This window comes from Triturus cristatus, chromosome 5_1 (genome assembly GCF_964204655.1).
Source record: "Triturus cristatus chromosome 5_1, aTriCri1.1, whole genome shotgun sequence".
Taxonomy (NCBI): domain Eukaryota; kingdom Metazoa; phylum Chordata; class Amphibia; order Caudata; family Salamandridae; genus Triturus; species Triturus cristatus.
Window position 1 is genome coordinate 31083587 of NC_140587.1, and position 21739 is coordinate 31105325.

A 21739-nucleotide genomic window follows, 5' to 3' on the forward strand; every position below is an offset into this window, starting at 1 on the left:
TGCTCGCCGCCCCCCCCCCGCACTGTGGATTAAAGAGGAAGCTGTTTACCGGCATCCAGATATTGGCAAAACAACTCCTGGGAATCTGCAACGTTCACGCCTGAGTCGGAGGACCGGCATGCGATGAGACAGTATTGCCAGGTAGGAAAAGCCGAGAAGCACAGAGCGGGAAACGGGGAAGCTAGGCAGAATATTGTACTCTATAGTAGCAACAAGCTTATAGAGACTGGCGGTTTTTGGCCATAGGCATTAGTGCCTAAGTTGTAAATCGATAATGTCAGCGGCAGAACTGAAAGAAAGAGAGGAAGCTGCACTTGCTATTTTTGATGACACGAGTGTACCCACTAAACAAGCAGGAAACCACAGAACTACTGAAGTAGTTTCTGATACTTTAACGCGATTAAATCGCTTAGAAAAACTAAAGCGAAGCGAACTTTCGAAATGGTGGGAGGCAAAGTCCCTCCAGAGTTATCTGGAAGTGAAACGAATCCCACGAGGATTGCGCATCTTGGTAACACCAACATACGAGGACCCAAATCCTAACATGTTATTGGAGTGGGCAGACAACAACCAAGAGGCATCGTGAAAAATGCTGGCAATCTTAATCAAGTATGCTGACATAGACAGACAGAAAATTTTGGAGCAAATAGCTCAGATTCTTGACATGCTGTCTAAAGAAGGAGATCAAGAACCAATCATCAAATTTACAAAGGAAATGTCTGAGCGTTTAAAGAAGTTGGAAACAGCAATCAAGGAAAGAAAAGCGCTAAAATTCATTAGAGATTAAAACGATTACGATCGAGGGCAGATCTATACCTTTGCCAAAAAATTTGACACCTTGAGAAAACAGAGAATGAACCCAATGTCACAGGCAAGAGCAGAGGTACAATCGGAGTTGAGCAGTATCCAGAGCTCAGAAATTGACAAAGACCTAGAGGAAGGACCAAGCCGACAACTAGCGCAAACTGCACCTTCTGTTATCGAAGAGTTCAGTTTTTTAGAACAAGAAAGGAAGTTCAACCTTCGCCCCAGACCCAAACCTCAATACGACAACAAACCAAGAGGAAGAGGCAGAGGAAACAGAGGCGCAAAGTGGCCAAACAACGCCAATATGTCCAGTGCCAAAGGGAACAAGTAGAAAGCACTGAAGCATCGGCTAATACAAGTTCCATCATTAACCTAACAGATGTCAGTTTAACACCAAAAGAAGAGAACATTTTGCGATTGGGATTGTCATACTGCCCTCCAGCAGATTTCAACTATGTGACAACCAGGGTAGACACTTTCAAATTTATAAGATCTTTAAAATTAAAAAAATTCTTTGCACAAAGCCAGAATAAAAAATATACCAAAACACAAGCAATGCCAGACTCATCTGATCAACCGAGTAATCTCTTGGTTTACGACATGGATTTCATGTTTCAGTTGGGAACTATGGATTATGAATCCGGAAGTGGCACAGTAACTCCAGACATATCAGCGAACTCAGACCATGAGTACAATGGATCTCTCTCCAACAGTCAAGCAATACAACTGGCAAGAGAACAAGATCTAAATATTGAAGGAACTGTAGCTACTAATTTCCGGCCCATTTCCAAATTTATTCCTACTACTGCAAGAGATTCAGTTGATGTATTTAATGAGTTAGTCATAAATGACTTAAAAAATTTGGAAAAATGTACTAGCGTTCAACATAAAAATTTCACACGGCATGAAAAAGAATACTCTGCGTTAATTACTAAACTAAAATGTAAAGGTAACTGCATTGTGAGAAATGCGGATAAAGGTGGAAATGTTGTCCTCTGGGATAAAGCCAAGTATTTGAACGAAGCATATAATTAACTTAACAAGTGCACCAACTATGTTAAAATAACTCAGTCAGTGATGCAAGGTAGCTTTGATGTGTACAATGAACAACTTGAAGAATGGTATAACAAATGTCTGATTTCGAGAGAAGAAAAGCAATTTTTGAAGGTGTCTAACCCCACCACACCGGTATTTTACCTAATACCAAAAGTCCATAAGAATGTAGAAAACCCGCCAGGGCGACCAATCATCTCTGCTATTGGCGGGGCTCTAGAGAATACCTCTAAATACATTGATTCTTTTCTTTGCCCATTAACTAAATCTTTGCCTTCATACATTCAGGACACGGGCGACTTCTTAAAAAGAATATATGATATATCTTGGGAGGATGACATGTTATTGGTTACTATTGATGTGACCACACTCTATACAAGTATCAGACATGAGGAAGGCCTGCGAGCTATCAAACATTTTTTGAGTGTGCGTCCAATCACCCTTTGGTCACACACTCAAATGTTAATCCAAATGACCTTGTTGTGTTTGAAAAACAACTATTTCCTCTTTAATAATGATCTATAACATCAGATCTGTGGTACTGCGATGGGCACCTGCTTCGCCCCCAGCTATGCGAATTTGCATATGGGCTCGTGGGAGGAGCAGGTGGTCCGGGTCAAGTACCACCAAGAGTGGGAAAATAATGTTCTACACTGGAGTCGATTTATCGACGACTTGTTTATCATTTGGAAAGGGACGGAGGAGTCTATAAAGAGCTTTATTAAAAAAAATCCAAATAAATTCTTTGAATTTACAATTTACCAGTACAATCAGCAAGAGCTCAGTCAATTTTCTAGATCTAACTGTGTATATAGAAAACTCCAAAGTCCACACGAGGCTGTATAGGAAGCCGACAGCGGGGAACACGTTGCTGCATGCAACGAGTTTCCATCCGCAAAATCTAATCAGAAGCATTCCATATGGTGAATGCCTCAGGGCTATTCGCAATTGTAGTGAGCAGCAAATCCTAGACACTGAACTTGGCAATTTGGAACAACTATTCCAATCCCGAGGTTATAAAAGGGAATATATTCAGGCTTCTATTAAACAAGCTAAAAAGAGAACAAGAGAAGACATTTTATTCCATGACAGCCAGAGTAAGATTAAGCGACAAAATACGCAGCATAATCAAGTAAAAATGATTACCTCCTTCAACCGACAGCATGGTCAAGTTAGGAGAATTTTGAATAAACATTGGCATCCCATCAGAAATGATGCAATCTTGGGCAAGATAGTACAAAAAAGGCCTGCAATTACTTTCAGAAAAGCTAGATCGTTCAAGCAGATGCTGGTCAGCAACATGATTTCACAACAGCAAAATACAAAGACACACACATGGCTAAAAAGAAAAGAAGGGTTTTTAAAATGCACAAAATGCAAAGCCTGCAGCCATGGGAAGAATACCTCTTCCTATAAACTTGGACTCTCTAAAAGAGAGAAAAAGATTAAAGGTTTTCTGACTTGCAAAACAGAATATGCTGTCTACGTTTTGCTGTGCCCTTGTGGCCTGCAATACGTGGGCAGTACATGTGCACCCAGTGCATGTGAGAATTCTGCAACACCTGAGAGCTATCAGGAATGGGGACAAAACATATCCAGTTGCACGGCACTTCGATACACACCATGACAAAAATGCGCATGAACTAAGCTACTTTGTTATCGATTGCGTGCCTCCTAGTATCAGAGGCGGCAACCGAGAAAAGAAGCTTAGAAGATTAGAATCGCGCTACATTATTGAATTAAATACCAAAACCCCTATGGGTTTAAATATGGAGGAGGATTTGATAACCCATTTGTAAACTGAGGGTACAATATCTGTGTAACCATTTGTGATAAAATCTGTTAGATCTGTCAATCAAAGAAACAAGAAATGCATGCTATACCTCTCTTAAATTCGAGTTTTAACTATTTTTAGTTTTTTTCTTTAATTAATTTTTGTAACTGTCTTTATTAAGTTTTTCTTTATATTTTTTCTTATACTGCATGAGAGGAGACAAGTCGTAAGTTGGATTGAAGGATTTATACACTACGGTTGCTTATCTGATTATTAAGTAGAGGTTGATTGCAATTTCAAGAACAGAAACTACTGTCACTTTAACAAGGATTATGTGCTAAGATAATCAGAAATGGGTATATGCCCACAGGGGCGGAATCAAACTGAGCAACATTTCTGTTAAGACACTCATTGTCTGAGAAACTGCTTGTACGAATACTGGAATCTATACCCACTTGGGTTGAATTATTTGTATTCTCTAAAGTAGGTTACACTCACTAGAGTTGAACTTCAGATGTCAATGTGAACATATTGAAAGGACAGGAGTGTTTGCATAAAGTTTTATTCCAAGTGGAAGGTTTTGAAAAAAGTCAAACCCACTAGGGTAAACACGCCCATACTCGTCCGAAGTTAATTACTCCGACGAGGGCTGATTACATGTGCAAGCGCGATTAGATGAGATAAGTACTTGTGACCCAAATCTCTACATAAAGTTACATTGAAAGATTACGAATGAAATTTAAAATTGTACTTTATGATTAATTCAGTTTTTTAATAATTGCCAATGTATTGTACATATTATGACATGTGAATATATAGTTTTTGTACTAATTGATCAGTTAAGACGACAGTTGTTCACTATTGAGAACCACGAGTCTTTTGTCCAACACACTGCAATTGTAGTCATATCACGTGACTGTGGTCTCATGCATTGCGATTTAAAATGTCTGATTTCAAAAATGGTTAAACTATTGGTGAACAAGCCTGCTGGGCAGGCGAAACGCGTCCTTCTAAGCTGTTCCAATAATAAACTTTTTGGCCAGAACACAGCGTCGTCAATCTTTGTCGGTGTGGGAAAGAGAGAAAGAATACTACGGACCTTGCCTTGGTGGTCCTTCGTGACGACGCACCCGTTGGTCTGGTGAGCGGCGGCTGTACCGAGGAAAAGAAAGTGGAATATATATATATATATATATATATTCACTTAAAAAACCATAGGTTTCACACATGTTATAGTTAGCTGGGCACTTCACTCGTGAAAAACCATTTAAATTCCCCCGTTATAGTTAGTGCAGGCAACTATAACTCACGTGACCGCAATCCTCTGCTGATGCTAATACTGCATTTAGACACTTATTTACCCATGTCTTCTTCCATTAACTTTTAGCTATACATATATTACAAATATTTTTTTTCAGAAAGACACATATGTCATCAGTGATGTAATATCTTACGTCATCAGCAGAGGATTGCGGTCGCGTGAGTTATAGTTGCCTGCACTAACTATAACGGGGGAATTTCAATGGTTTTTCACCGTGCGCGCACCGTGCGCGCGCAATGGGCGCGCGGTGCACTTCGTGCACCGCGCGCCCACGTTACGTAGTTCGCGGAATTTTCCGTTTTTACCATGCGCGCACGCTACGCGCACTCCGCGATTTTTCGTAAAAAATTTAAAATAAATTTTTGCCCTTGGGGGTCCTTCTGGGACCCCCTGACCAAGGCTAGGGGGTCAGGAACTGTCCACCCTGCCCCCTTTTCACGTTCTCCACCTTTGTTTTTCATCCCCTCAGACTGCGAGAGACAAAATGGCGGCCGACACTTCCTGGTTTCGACCGATTCGAATGTTTACTAAGATCTAACAACCAATCAGAATCGCGCTCGCGCACGGCAGCGTGCGCGTACGGTAAGGATTACACGGTGCGCACCTATAGATATATATATTGATTTAAATGCTATTTTCTCAGGAAATACTGAACAGATTTACACCAGACCTGCAAAAGGCACATCCTTGACCTAAGGACTACCTCTCTGCCAAATTTCAAGTAATTCTGTTCAGCCGTTCGGGCTGTAGCTCGGACTGAAGGTCCTATGGAAGAATGCATGGGGAAAACGCGTTTTGGGACCCCCCCTTTTTCTCAGCCCCTGCTTGACGAATCCCCCCGAGACTTTCAGGGAAGGAGCGGAGCGGAGCACCCCACTGTGCTTTTGGACCACGATTCTGAGGGCTTTGTCCATGATTTGGACAATAGCTGTCTCTGCGCTGTGACCTGGTCTGAATCTTAAAATGAAGTTGTCAAGCAGCTTAAAATGTTTGCTCTGCAGACAGAGTTGGCTTTGTACATTTTTTTCAGCAGTTTTACTAGGAAAGGGATGTTTGCTACTGTTTGGAAATGTCATACACTGTAGGCATCGTGCCCCTGGGGTTTGCTTTTGGATAATCACTCATGGCTTAGTATTCATACCCCCCACCCACCCCACAGTAATCCACTCCCATATCATAGGCAACTAGACCATAACTTACCACTTGGTTCTACAGGGTATCTCAATCCCCTGGCACCTAACCGCTTCTTGAACAGACCGCAACTATATACGGTATCAGCCACATTATTGTGTATTACATTGTTATGTTGGTTTTGATGTGTGTGCGGTATGTTTACCATTTCCAGGGTATACCGTGAGATTTTCCAATGTCCAGTGAGATGTTTGCCATCTTGGGGACTGTTTAAATCATGCCTGAGTAGCAACAAAGACTTAGCCTCAGGAAACCAGCCAAGAAGCACACCTACCTTTGGCTCCTAATCCCTGCCTCACCCAAGCCTCGTCCTCCCTCTGGTGAAGCCCTAAGGAAAATGCCAAGGAAAAACAAAATAAGTAAGCGCTTACCAACACCAAGACAACCATTTACAAGGGAACAATTTCACTTGATCAAAACAGGTTGATTTTACGATTTAATTGAAGACTGCACAGATCTTCATTTAAGAGACATTGTTTCAACAAGAGCAGACTGTTATTGAGAAATTCATACAATTTAGAGACTATGAACCTGATCATGTGAAAGGTGTGAAGAAACACCACAAGACATAAAATGAAGGAACTAATTGAAAGAGTTTGTGAAAACTCATAACTGTAAGTGGCAACACTTTAATTTGCATAGCATTAACTATAGTTTTAAAGACAGAATGTTGTGATTTGAACATTTTATGATTGTGGCTATTTTTATGAACAAAAGGAACATATGGAAAACATATTACTAACTGATGCTGCATGTTTTGCATTTTAGATAATCACCCATAATTCTCCCCAATCAAGAAGAATTCAGAAAAGTCAATCTGTTCCATCAACATTTAACTGATCATTCCAATAAATTGCAGGTACTGTAGTGGGGGGATATACATTTGTAGTGGAAAGGGAAGTTCACTAGTGTGGTTCTAGGACATCAGAGTGACCATATCTTTTCTTATAAAAGGGTCAACCACGGAAGATAAGAACTGGGAAAACATACGCTGAAGAGCATCCTCCCATAATTTTATTTGATTCCAAAAGGGGCAGGTAGGGCATTGAGAAAGTGGGTCTATATTACTCTGCAACACAGCATTGATAATTCCTATGGTAAGAATTTCATCAAGAAGATGAAGAAATTATTTATTTATTATTAACATTAAGCCTCATTTTTGTCTACGTGGGGTGGTTGGAGGTTAGAGGTGTATCCGTAGATGCCCTAAACAGTCTCAGTTCTGTGACGATGAAATATCCATTATTTTCTCACTGAAAACTGTAGAGAAGACTTTGAAGTTCTCATTGGAGGGGTTGTTGATTATAATTGAATTGGTAGACCCATTTTCTTGTTTGAATAGCTTGCATGGACAATTTTTGCTTTGTTAACTGTTTTAGATGCATTGGGGAGGGTTCATACCTCCATAGCCATAGGGTTACTTCCTACATTCTATGAGTCATTGTTGGGCTGTAGAGATCAGTGAGTTTTTGTGCGCCCTGCAGTTTGCTTGAGGGTGCGAGACAAGATCATCCTATTCCATGATTAGTAATGAATGGTTTGATATTGTTGACTATTTTAGACCAATCATACCACTTGGCACATTTATTTGAAGAAACACCTTGTGTTCATGAAGTCAGGTAATAACAATTAATGTAAAGATTCTCCTTTAAACCAATGAAAAAGTCTAAGGATTTTTCCTGAGCACAAGGAAAATATGAGATAATTGTGTTACTCATTTTTGCACAGTAATGAACATTAATGTATCAGTTATTGTAAATGCATGTGACTATTTAAAAGCACAGTATGGGTTTCAACTAATAAACATATGACAAATAAGAGGCACTAACCGCACTCTACTTTGTACGGGGCATCTCTTTGCCTTACGTTCAATCAAAGAATGTTGGTCACAAATGTGTTATACTATGTGTCTGAATGAGAATTATCTTCTCAGCATCAAGTCAGGTTCCCCCTTTGATCCTTATCTGTTTGAAACCATCTACTTAGTGGCCATCATGGTTACAGTGCCCCTGGCCTCAATCATTAATAGAGCTATTGCTATCAAATGCTATCCTCTGTCACGGAAAGAAGCAGCAGTTAGGCCTCTTTTAAAAAATCTAACCTGGACCCCAATGACTTCAAATACTATTCCCTTTAGCCCTTCTCCCAGTTCCTGCAAACATTTTGGAGAAACGTCTGAATGACTAGCTCATGTCTTTTATTGAGGATCATGACCTGCTGGATACCTCTGAAATTGCTTTCCTGAGTTACCATAGTACGGAAACTGCCCTTGTCACTGCAGTGGATCATATTAGAGCGCTGGTCAATATGGGTTAGGCTGCTGCTGGGATCATTTTGAAAATTTCTGCAGCATTCGACATGATCTTATTTACTGCTCACCTAGCTCATCTACGTATTTAAGATTCAGTGCTAAATCTTTTGAAATCATTTCTAATTGAAAGAACACAAATAGTGCCTGTGGTCAAAATTAATCAAATTCTGTTTTTCATCCCTGTAGGATACCTCAGATATCTTCTGTAAGTCCTACACTATTCAATCTATATGCCCTTTTAGATGCAGACGGTGCACAAAAATAATTGTGTCTATTACAGATGATGAACCTTCCATAGCCGTCAACTTTAATAATTGCACGAAGGCTATTGCCACTTGGATGAGAGATAACTGTCAGAAATGAAATGCAGAAAAGACTGGAACAAAAACTGATGGCCAGATGTATTGGGAACCCTGACTAAGGGGCATATCATCAAGGGCCGGCGATAAAATTATCGCCGCTTTAGCGTACGTTTTTGGGCGTAAAGCGGGGAGAATTTTATTGCATTATCAGCAAGGTTACGCTATCACGTGAATCCTTTCCCTTTCCCTCAAAGCCCAGCTGTGCATCTCTAATGAGATGCAAAGTGGGCGTTCCTTCCCAAAAGAACTTGAGAAATGTCGCTAACCGACATTTCCAAATTTCAAAGCTTTATTCGACAGCATGTCATAAAAGCATGTTTGCATCCTAACAATATCATAAATATAAATACTATTTTTAAAAACAATGTACAATTTTTAAATTACATTAAACCATAATGCTGGCGAATAGTTCCGATGAATTAATACCATCAATTTAAAAATCAAACCTTTATAATAAAAGTAGAACAATAACCTTAGTGTCAGATACTCATTGTCCAGCTTCTAGCATTTTTAGGGTACGCGAACGTATTACCCAAGCCCACCCCAAGAATTTTGCTACAGCAATAACCAAGCATGGGGTACAATCAGATTCGAGTATCCTTAGGGAATCCTTGTATCTACGTATTCCCAGATTTAAACATACTGGTTTTATCCACCTTTGACGTGGAATAACATACAATGGACAGACAAACAATAGATGGCCAGCATCTTCAATCAAATCTCGACAGTGAGGACATCTATTATCATGATTAGGTAACCATTTTTGGGTAAATGCTTTGACAGGGAGAGACCCAATTCTAAACTGAAAATACAGTTTTCTATCAGTGGCCTCTCTATGTAATCCCAAAATGCCTCACAAGATGGAATACATTTAATGTCAAGATATCGTCCTGTTAGATTGGAATTCTGGCCAGAGCTAAAAGCAGATGTTAAAGTCATGTCCCAGTTCATTTTTTTAAGTACAGGCTTAGAGGGAAATTTTAACCCATTTGGATCATTCCATAGATGCCCCAGGTCTAGCTTTATTAACAAGTCTCTGATTTCTTTAAGCCATGCAACAGAGTGAAAATGGTCAGCCCTGATAATATCTTTTAGGGCAGTAGCATAATGCGCCAGTTCCGGTGTAACCATGATGCGTCGCCAATAAAGGAGTGGGCGCAATCGTGCCAAATCCTCAACTCTTTTCCTACCAAGATCATATGCTAGTGGAATCATTGGGGTACTTCGAGGAACTCCCGTTAAACAACGTAAGAACTTATTTTCGGCTAATCTTAGTTGTTTCAGGTTGCCAAAGCCCCATAATTCCGATCCATATAGCACAGCACTAATAGCCTTCATATTGTAAATCTCTAAGGCTGGAGTGATAGGTTTAGTCAAGGATAGTTTATATTTCGAAACAATTGCTCCCGCTAACTGGTGAAATTTTAGGACAGCCATATCAATATGGTTTGTCCATTTCATATTGTTCTGAAGGGATATCCCTAAATATGTGAATGCCTCCACTTGTTCCAGCGGGGTGCCGTTGAATTTAATAACACCTCTAAAATGTTGTCGCTTGTTTAAGCACATAAACTTTGTTTTGGAGGTGTTTATTTCAAGACCACGTTCTCGACAAAAGTCACCAAATGCATTTAGCGCCTTCTGCAGGCCGCTAGGTGTCCGTGAGACTATCAGCGTGTCGTCCGCGAACATGAGAACAGGCACGCGAGACCCAGCCAATACAGGAGCGTCTGTGGGGGAACGGCTCAGATATTCTACAATGCCATTAATAAACAGGGAGAACAACGTGGGTGCCAAGACACATCCCTGCCGAACACCACGCTCTACGGGGAATGTGTCAGTAACCTCCCCCTGTGTTCCCCACCTAATTCGTGCATAGTTGTTCTCGTGCAAGCGGACGAGTAACGTTAGCAGTTCCGGTGCTATCCCTGCTTCGTCGAGAACCCTCCATAGTTTGGTGCGGGGCACTAGATCAAATGCAGATTTTAAGTCTATAAAAACCGCATAAAGGGTCCCATTAGTTAGCTTTACATTCCTCCAATAGAGTGCTAGAAAGTAAAATACCTGGTCAACCGAGCTAGTACATGGTCTAAACCCAGCCTGGAATGGGGACAAAATATTGTTTTCTTCAATCCAGGTATGTAGTTTGTTTTGTACTAATCGACCTATCAGTTTCTGAGCAGAATCAATAAGACTGATAGGTCTATAGTTACTGGGTAATGATTTGTCCCCTTTTTTAAAAACTGGGATTATTTCAGCCCCTTTCCATGAGGGAGGGACGGGCGCCCCCATAGCTATAGAATTTGCTAGGCATTGAAAGTACTGACACCAGGATGATCTATCAGTTAAAAATACATCCGCAGGTATCCCGTCCATCCCGGGGGCACGGCCCCTGGTTATACAATCTAATGCTAGATTTACATCTTTGATCGTGAACACCTGCGTATGGAAATAAATAGCCGGAGGGGGTGAGTGCTCACCTTCTCGCGAGACTGAAGCATATTGTGGTTTGAAAAAATCAACCCACTGGTTTATTGCCACATTATTTTGGGGAGATGGTGCAACCCCGCCTCTATCCCACTTCACTATTGCCCAAAACTTCTTTTGGTCTTTGGCCAAACAAGCAGTTTTCAAATCCTGCCAGTGATCCTCGTCCCATTCCTTCTTTGCCACTAGCTGTATGTGTTTATATAGCTTTCTAGCAGATCTCACATTTTCCACATTTTTCGATCTAAGGGCCAAGCTTAAACTCTGGAGAGCTGTTCTACAGGATTTATTGAACCATCCCGCCATAAGTTGTTTGCCCTTATTAGATTTCTCACCCTCTAGGGGTTTTATGAAGAATTTTTGGAGATTTAGAAAAAAGGTGGTATGGACCTCATCCATGGATGAAAAAAATGTATTGCCAGTCGTTTGGGTATTCAATTTAGCCACTTCATCGGTTACCACTTTTTTAAGATCTTCTAATTCCTCAGGCTTCTCTATGAATCTACCCCATTTAACATGCCTCATGTTGTTTGATACGACAACATCCAGGCTGATTTTCCCTCCATCAATTTCAGGTTCTGTGGGCTCATTGGGGGTTTGTAGTTCCAAGCACAGGGCGTTATGATCACTATCTCCTCGTGCGATTATAGTCATATCGTTCAATCTAGCCCAAATCCTTATATCCACCAGAAAATAATCAATACGACTAGTGGATCTGCCATTGTCAAACGTATTTGCGCCCTGGCGATCTGACCGGGTACGTCCATTGGCAGCTCTGAGCCCTCTCTCTAAACAGAGTGCTTTAAGTTGGATGGCCGCGGCAGTCCACCTCTTAACCGGGGGTAGATCCAGCTGGGGAACCCCCCACCTACTATCCTCTTCTTCTGCTAGAAACTGATCCTCCGAGCCAAGAGGCTCGAACGTCGTGTTAAAGTCGCCACCCACTACAATGGGCTTCTCCGATGGTAATACAGAAAGGTGATAGTCTAGGGCAGATATCACATCAGATGAGGTGCCTCCAACCGTCCCTCTAGCATAGATATTTGTTATAACTACTCCCTGGTCATTGGGCCAAGTGATATTTAATGACAGGATGTCGTTAGATTGAAGACTATGTTGGTCGATCTTACAGCGTAGGGATTGGCGGATCCAAATTATCAAGCCACCTGAGGGACGACCTTTAGTTTTTTTAATAGCAGGTACATAGAAGTTAAGGAAACCCAGACGATAAACCGGGTCCGTTGACCATGACTCTTGGAATAAGATTATGTCGAACTGGTCGACAAAAATGTGCCACTCGGAGCAGTGCATTTTATTGCCAATTCCTGCAAGGTTCCAGGATAAGACGGACAGACGTGACTCGGGATTGAAAGGACTAGTAAACTCATTTAACGTTGGTGAGCTTTGAGTCTCACCACCAATCCTATTCACATATTCAACACTACTGCGTGGGATGCCTAATAATTCATTTATTGGTGCCTGGGGTACAATATCTCCAGATCCTAAATGTATGGGTGATGTTAATCTATAGAGTTCCTTTGCAATAGGCTGGGTAAAACTGAGGTTGCTTATTTCAATATTGTCTTTGCAACTGGCTGACACTATAGGGATAGATAAACTATCGTGCAAAGTTGATACAATATCCTCAAGTCTAACATTCCCATCAAGTCAATCGCAATCGTTCAGATCTGACAGAACCCCGAATCTATTTTCTATATTGATGTTCCACATCCTAGTGGGGTCACTCCCACCCCCTATACTAGGCAATGGGGTCCGCCCTTTCCTCACTGTCGCTTGATTTACTTCCCATTTCTTCCTACAATAAAAAAATTTAAGTGTTAAGGGAATGATAGTGCCATGTCTCTGTTGTGGGGGAAATATATTGTACAGGACATTAGGGAGGACAGCTGGGTTAGAAAAGTTGATAACCACACAATCCCCAGCATACTTTTTAGGATCATGGCCTAGCCATGAGACCCTTCTTGCCATGATAATTTCGCCAGCTAGTTGTCGCGCTCCCCAGGGAGACATCCTCATGTTTTTTATCAACCAGTGCAAAGATTTACTAATAAGAGAAGATGTAGTTTCTATTTTGTCTGGTGGCAAAATAGGTACATTGGCAAGGACCAATGTGGTAGGAAGGGCCTCTACAATACATTGAAACTGATCATTCGCTGGGCGTGGAGCAAGTCGGTCAATGGGAGGACCTGGTTTAGATGCCTTCTGGGAATTCTCATCAGTTGTAGATTGCAAAGGTGGGGGATTCGCTATCTCTTTTTGTGTAGCCCTTCCCTCCCCTCTATCAGGTAGTGCAGTCAGAGTACGGCGGCTTAATACCGGAGACTCAACTCTAGGCACTTCTTCTACAGGTCTATTTAGTAAGGAACTTAATCTGGCTACCTCTGTCATTAATTTATCAATTCTGGCTACCAGAGGAGTAATAACACTCTCAATTTTAGTATCAATCATATTTGCTATTTTCTTGGACAATTCATTCTCAGAATATTTAGCAACTTGAAACTCTGGTGCCTCTGCTTTTCTCGTGATTTTAGGTACAGAGGTTGCCTTTTTTTTCCCTGGGCGGGATCCATTACTTCTAGCCTGGGTTTTCCTACAGGCTCTAATTTGCCTGGTTCTAGGGGGAGGGACGGAAGAATCGGAATCAACTAATTCAGTGTCCGTGTGCAAGTCTACATCAAGAATAGGTTGTGAATTAACTGTTAGATGGGCGCTTAATTCAGGAATATCGCTCACTAAGACATCAGTTTCAATTGGAGTGCTACTATTAACCAATGAAGGAGAAGCCAGCAGCGAATCTGACAAGGGTGCTGGCAGAGGAGAATTTTGAGAGCAGTTTAACCCCAGTGAAACCCTCCTGTCGTTATTGATTTTACTAACAATCTGCACCATGTAGTTGTCCATAATGTTCACACTTGCTGACTTTTTCGATTTTGGCATTTTACCACAAGGCTATGACAAGTATACTAATAGTTCACAGCGGCTTGGTATCAGCTGTAAGTAGTTCAATTAACAGTGGAGCCCAACGAGCCAGAGATCAGTAAAACACTCACTCAGCCACTTTCAGGGGAGAAAAGGTCCGTCCCGTCCTCTGTCGTCCTCGGACGGCCTCAGACGGCCCGCCCTTTGCCCGGGCTTAGCCCGGCGCCGACCCGCGCGCGATCCCGCGTCGCGGGGGCTCCCGTTAGATTTATGCGCCTTCAAGCGCGCTTACGATGACGTGGGCGGGTTCGTCCCGCAAGGGTTGATGGGAACTGTGGTTTCCCTGCACACAGCGGCCGTATGGATGGTGGGTGCGGCAGCGGCAGGGAAACGCTGAAGTGCGCTAGCGTGGGCGTCCTCTGATGCTGGTGGAGGTAGCGTGGCACAGGGAGCAGGTAGGCTGCAAGACTGCTTCAAACAAAGTCACCCCCGCTCTGCCGGGGCTCCCGTTAGATTTATGCGCCTTCAAGCGCGCTTACGATGACGTGGGCGGGTTCGTCCCGCAAGGGTTGATGGGAACTGTGGTTTCCCTGCACACAGCGGCCGTATGGATGGTGGGTGCGGCAGCGGCAGGGAAACGCTGAAGTGCGCTAGCGTGGGCGTCCTCTGATGCTGGTGGAGGTAGCGTGGCACAGGGAGCAGGTAGGCTGCAAGACTGCTTCAAACAAAGTCACCCCTGGGGGAGACACTTGATCGCATCTCGGGGAAGCCTCTGAACGGAAACCGATGCTCTGGTTTAATCTGTGCCCTGGGGAGAGGGATCAGGGACCCCTTTGAAAAGCTTTTTAAGCCTCCAATTACCGCTCAATCAGCCGCAGAGCAATTAACAAGCTGAACGCTAAACATCATAGCGATAAGAAAAGTAGCGCTAACCTTGGTTATCGCTACTTTCCTTACGCCTGCTTTCAGTCTGACTTAACCATTATATCCAATGGAAGGTGGATATAATGGATAAGTCTGCCCTGCCCTATCAACAAGCTATCGCCAAATGTTGTGCGATTATCGCTGGATTTCCAGCGACAATCGCACATTTGGCAGCTTGCGCTTGAAATTTCATCGCCCTGGAGATAAGCGTTGCTGATAGCACGCTATCTCAGCGATAAAATTCAGCGATAGCCGGCGATAATTATCCTTGCGCTAAGCGCGCTTAGCAATAATTATCGCCGGCCCTTGCTGATGTACCCCTCATTCTCAAAAAATCTTGGTGTCATTTTGGACCTGTTGGTGAACCATATGGTATCAACCTTCCTTTAAAAATGTTAGGATACTCTGGAACGTTTTCCTATATCCCTGTGACAGCACAAAAATGAGCTGTTGTGGCCTTGATTTCATCAAGAATTGATTACTGTGATGCACTCTATCTTAACATCAATACATCTTCTCTCAATAAGCTTCAAACTTTCCAGATTGCAGTAGAAAGCTTGATACTTGGTCTTTCTAAGTACCATTTATTCTCAGCAGAGTTAGTTAAGCTTCACTGGATTCCAGTTTAAAATCATTGTGCAGTGCACACAATGCCTTACATAGCTTACTTCCTAAAGCCAACAGAGCAATGTCCCACCGGTATTTGCTCGAGACCAAGACGGGGTCCTTCAGTTTATCACTTAACCTCTTCAATGCCCGTGACGAGCTGGTCTCGTCATGGGCCGCGGTTGCGCTGTGCCCATGACGAGACCAGCTCGTCACAAACCCCGCCCGCTAATGAAACGGCCGGCACAGGGCGGGGAAAGGGGCGGGCACTGAAGGGGTTAAATTAATGGGGCTGCCTTTATCCTAGGGGGATTCTTGGCTATACACTCACATACATGCTAGATACATTTAGGTACATCTAGTTAGGGTTGGCAACATAGGAGTACGCATTATTACTGTCATGTATATATATATATATACCTGCATGTATCCATTGATTTTAGCACTCTGGTAGAAATCTATCATCTATTTACTCTTCTGGTGCTTATAACCGTATATTTCTGTTTCTGTCTTATGGCTGCTGCAGCACACATATATTACACTAAATGACGCTGGCTCAAAAAATGCTTTTGAAAACGTCCCCATTGTTTATTCTGTGTATCTTTCTGAGACCAAGTGAGCACAAGTGACTAAGCAAAAAGTACTGTACTGTTTCCATGATCCCTGAGGGGACAGTGTTGTCATGTTCAATAGTTGCCCAAAACTATTTCCTCCTTGGTAATAGGAGTTCATAGTGGCACTGTGAGCTAGTAGGTATACAGGTGGACATATCCGGTGGGGGTGTCTGGAATTAGTTGAGACACCAGTCCCACAGTTTATATTGTCTAAACCTGCAGATCCTATATAGATTTATAGGAACTACATTACACCCTCTGGTGCATGTCTACAGGCTGTCCTCTGTTTGTCCCTCTTTTGCTTGTTTGTTGCTCTGTCATGATTTCCTGCTCATTTCTCTGCTCTCTGTTTTGCCTTTTTGTGTTCAGTTTTCTCCCCTCCGTTTTGCCTTTTCTTCTCATTTTTCTGCCCTCCATTTTGCATTTTCTGCTCATTTTTCCCACATTTGTTTTACCTTCTTCTAGTCTGTTTTGCCTTTATTGCTCATTTTCTACCCGCTGTTTTCCATATTCTGCTTGCTTTTGTACCCTCTGTTTTGCCTTTTCAGCTTGGTTTTCTGCCCTCTGTTTTGCAGTTTTCTACTATTTTTGGGCTCTCAGTTTTGCCTTCTCTACTCGGTGTTCTGCCCTCTGTTTTGCCTTTCTGCTCACTTCCCTGAACTACGTTTTGCCCTTTGTGCTAATTTTTCTCCCCTCTGTTGTGCTCAGTTCTGGTCTGTTTTGCCTTTTTCACTCTTTTTTCTTCCCTCTGTTTTGCCTTTTTGCTAGTTTTCTGCCATCTGTTTCGACTTTTCTGCTCGCTTCCCTGCTCTCGATTTTGCCTTTTTTCTCCGTTTTCTGCCCTCTGTTGTGCCCTCTTCTGCTCTGTTTTGCCTTTACTGCTAATATTTTGCCCTTGTCTGCCCTTTGTTTTGCCTTCTCTGTTTATTTTTCAGCCCTCTGCTTTGCCTTTCTGCCAATTTCCCTGCCTTCCATCTTGCCTTTCATGCTCATTTTTCTGCCCTGTTTTGCCCTCTCCTGCTCGCTTTTCTACCCTCCAGTTTGCCCATTTTGCTCTTGAGTTTTATATAGCGTGAACTTGGCCTGAAGGTATCAGAGTGCTTTACATAATCAGCAGCTGCACTAAATATGGACAAATCACATTCATTTTTTAAAATGTTTTTTTGTTAGCTATGGGTAGATTAAGTGATTTGCCCAGAATCACAGGATGTTGAGTGTCCCTGCCGAGACTCGAACCCGGTTCCCCACCCCGAGGTCAACCACTAAGCCCTTAGGTCCCATCCTCTCTGTTTTGCCTTTTCTGCTTGTTTTTCTGCCCTCGGTTTTACTTTTCTTGCTCACTCATTTTTCTTCCCCATGCTTTGCCTTTTTTTGCTTGTTTCTTCCCTCTTCCAGCCATTTCCTCAGGATCTGTTGCAGGGAGAGCTGGCACAATGGATACCTCACACCATAGTGCCCAGATACCCCCAGGGATGACAGTGCCGCGCTCTATAAACACTGATTGATTGATTGATTTATCTTTTTCAGTGGTGACAGTTAAGTTGTGGAATACCCTTACCTGACACCATATTAGCCTGTAAAAAAAATTGGACTTTGGGAAAGCCCTAAAAACGTGGCTTTTTACATCATAGTGCTTCTGTCCTCTCTGTTAGGGCCTCTAAGGTGATGTCCTATGCTTCGAGAGTAGGTTTGATTTAATGGGTCATCTCCTTGATGCCTTTGGGTACATACACGCTTTATACATTTGTTTTCATTTCATTTGCAGTTAGAGAGCTTAACTCCACCACTCTAGAACGCAAGTGCAGTGCACTGCATGCTACTGACAATATGAGTACTTTTGGTAGCCACTGCTCTCTTCTCTACATGGGAGTAAAAGTTTATGGAAACAAAGATACCTCTGAGTGCAATTAAAAGAAGCACAGTGTGTGCACTATACAGTGCTCTGTTTTATCTCAGGACAAACTGTTAGACAGACAATGTCATATGCATCACAATACTCACTGGTAACAATCTTCAGTATCACTGCCAATCACATAGAACCAACTAATCACTGATGGAAGCAATTAAACACAAGGGGGACCCTCCCTGACACCATGCCTAAGGTACAATTTCAGTGGCTAACAATGATTTTTATACAATAAATACAAATACGTAAATAAAAGATGCTTTCCATCTGATGATTTATTTTCTTCAGAGTGTTGTATATATTCCTCCATTACGGGAGTCTTGGGGTAGATACTGTAAAGAGATCAAAGAAGTATCATTAGAAGAGAATGTATATGAATATGTAAGCAGTGCTAATGTACAATCTATACAAGTGAAAAAGAGAGACAGGCAGAGGCTGAGAGACAGAGAGAGAAACAGAGGAGAGAAAAAGAAAAATTGATTCACAAACACATAGAAACACACAGAGAGAGAGCAAGAGTGTGAGAGAAAGAAAGAAGCATCAAGAAAAAGAGCAAATTGGAGCAAGGGAAGGGCAAAGCAAAAAAGTCAGACACAAAAATATAAAGAGACAGGGACAGTGGGAAAGACTGGCAGACAGAGGAAGAGTGATAGAGAGAGAGAAGGTTGAAATTTCTAGAAAAGGAGGCAGATGGAACTGAATTAAAATCTAAAAGAGAAAAAAAAAAGATAGGGTGTGAGATTGCGAAAGAGAGATGTGCAGATAACTAGAAACAACATGGAAGAATATAAATGGCAGAGGAAGTGGGCGAAGGAATGAACACGACAAAAAAAGAAGGAAATAGAAGTGTAGCATTTTACTAAGAAAAAGAACAAGCTGTGTCCCAGAAAATGCAGTCCTTGTACTAGGAGGCAAAGAGAGTGACAGCTAGAGAATAACAGCAGCATTAGGCATAACACTAAATGCAATAATCACTCCAGTGTTAAGTAGCAATTGGTTTTTAATTTCGTACTTGTGAATAAGTCAGCAATTAAAAGTACATCTTATAATACAAGAACCGTTTAATGTTTCATTAGATCCCAAAAAGATGTATACTCACTCTAGGAGCAATTAGAAAATCATGTGTTTGAAAGAAAAGAGACTGCTTCTGAGAGATTCATCTGTCTAGTACAGATAACCAGATTTTAAACTTGACTAATCATTGTCATTTTGATCTCCACTGAGCATTGAAAAATATATCATTGTTGTAGCATTCAGGTACATTCTCGTATAGTCTTTATTACTAGTACAGTCCAAATGTACTGGGAATAGAGTGCACATGAGAAAAAAAAACATTGCACATGATTTTTTGTCAGGTGCTGTGCATGTTTTAAAGCCAGCCGACATAGATATAGCCTTTTCTCTCCATGTTCCTTAACCTACTTCACAGATGTGACTGACAGCTAGTTAGGTCTGACCTAGAAAGCTCTTGTACTGTTTCTTCGCGACATTTTGTATATTCTTTGTGAGCTTATTGCCCGCACATTGCTTTCTTTGAGTGTCCTTTAAAAAGCCTTGCTTCCAAGTGGTTAATCTATCCTATCTATTCCTCCTTTTCATGACTCGTTCTTTGCCTACTTCACATGAGTGCTCATCTTTTCACCTCTTCTTACTCATTCCAAGTTTTTCTGTAAACAGGGCTGTAATTCTTGTTCTTATCTCGACACATTTGCTGTTCATTTAAAGACTGAGATCAAATGATAGACTCTATTTCTGCAAGGATGCCTGTTTTCTTTTCTTCTTTCTCTTACTTCAAAGTGCAAGAACCCGTTTCTCACATCTCTCACTCATCGCTGCTTGTTCTGTGTTTGTCTTCTATTACCACATAGAACAAGGTAAAATTGTTCTTTTGCACTAACCTAATTTGATAAATATTATTTTTATCTTTTGTGCGATTTTATGCTATCTACGCTATTCCCACAATGCTTGATAAATTGTATTGCTCATTTAACACATTCTGTGCATAATTTAAACTCAAATTAGAGAAAGAAGTTGTTGAAATTATAAGTTGCATTAGCCCCAGCCTGGCAATGTATCCATCCCTATTGGCTGCCAGGGCTGGGTATGGCAGAAAAGGGGTGTGCCGCGGGCAAACAATATAAACAACAAATGCACCCTGCTAGAGCTTCTAGCTTGCCAAATTCATTATTGTTCATTTTATTTATAAGAGTTTTCAGTGCTTCTTTTATGGGAATGATTTTTGCTTATCATTTATAAAAAGTACATTATTTAACTAACACTTATGATAAAGAGATAAATCGGAGCCAGCTAGGTGTTTGTTTCGGATTAGAATGGTTGTTTCTCTATCACAATATTTAAACCTAAGAAGAGCAGAAAATGGATAAATAAAATGGTTGCACAGTGTTTTCTTTTATTTTCCATAGAGATAGCAACACAGAGGAAGAAGAGTTGAGAAATAAAAGTGAGAGGCAATTCCCAGCAGGCTGCTCCTGTTCTCTCTCCACCCTCCCTTTCTTGGGGGCATATCATCAAGGACCGGCGATAATTATTGCTAAGCGCACTTAGCACTAAGATAATTATTGCCGGGTAACGTGGAATTTTATCGCTGAGATAGCGTGCTATTAGCAACGCTTATCTCAAAAGCGATACAATTTTAAGCGCTAACTGCCAAATGTGAGATTATCGCTGGAAATCTCACAAAGTTTGGTGATAGCTTGATGATAGGGCAAGGCAAACTTAGCCATGATATCCACCTTACATAGGATATCATGGCTAAGTCAGTTTTGAAGCAGGCGTAAGGAAAGTAACGATAACAGAGGTTATCGCTACTTTGTTTGTCGCTCTGCAGGTTAGCGTGCCAATTGATAATTGGAGAAATGTCGCTTAGCGACATTTCTCCAGTTATGTCAGGGCAGGAATGCCCACTTTGCATCTCATTAGAGATGCAAAGCTGAGCGTTCAGAATAAAGGCGCTAATGCAAGTGTTCACGCGATAGCGTGACCTTGCTGATAAGGTGATAAAATTATCGCCGTTTTTCATCCGAAAACGGACGCAAAAGCGGCGATAATTCTTTATCTCCTCGTTGATGATATGCCCCTTAATTTTTTTTGCAGCTCTTCTTAGGCTCTTCCCTTCATTCCAGTCCCTCACATTTACTCTCTTGGAGAAAAGAGAAAAAAAAATTCCAGCTTGACTAGAAAATCAACCTAATTTCCCCAGAAACTGCAGCTGCTAGCAGAAAAACACATTCCAGGCTGGTCCTCCAAGACACACTAATGAGCTGATGTAAATCCACATATATGCTGGGAAACAATTGCACGTTGGAGAAAGAAAAACCTCTCCATCACCTCTCTCCCTGCTGATGTGTATCCAAGCCCCTCTCCTCACGCTACTTTACCCTAAGAAACAACTGCAACACCCACACTCATCCCATCCGATGCCC

General features: G+C 41.8%; 1 protein-coding gene across 1 annotated transcript in view; it reads right to left on the reverse strand.

Annotated features, from left to right (window-relative positions):
* The window catches only part of LOC146830008 (uncharacterized), a 230987-nt gene that overhangs the window by 182626 nt on the left and 26622 nt on the right, over nucleotides 1-21739 (reverse strand). The window contains exons 2-3 of the mRNA XM_085604242.1: nucleotides 18560-18628; nucleotides 6421-6473 (exon numbers count right to left, since the gene is read on the reverse strand). Coding sequence (XP_085460368.1) covers nucleotides 6421-6473; nucleotides 18560-18606 — 100 coding nt within the window. The 5' untranslated portion in view covers nucleotides 18607-18628. The remainder of the gene's footprint in view (nucleotides 1-6420; nucleotides 6474-18559; nucleotides 18629-21739) is intronic.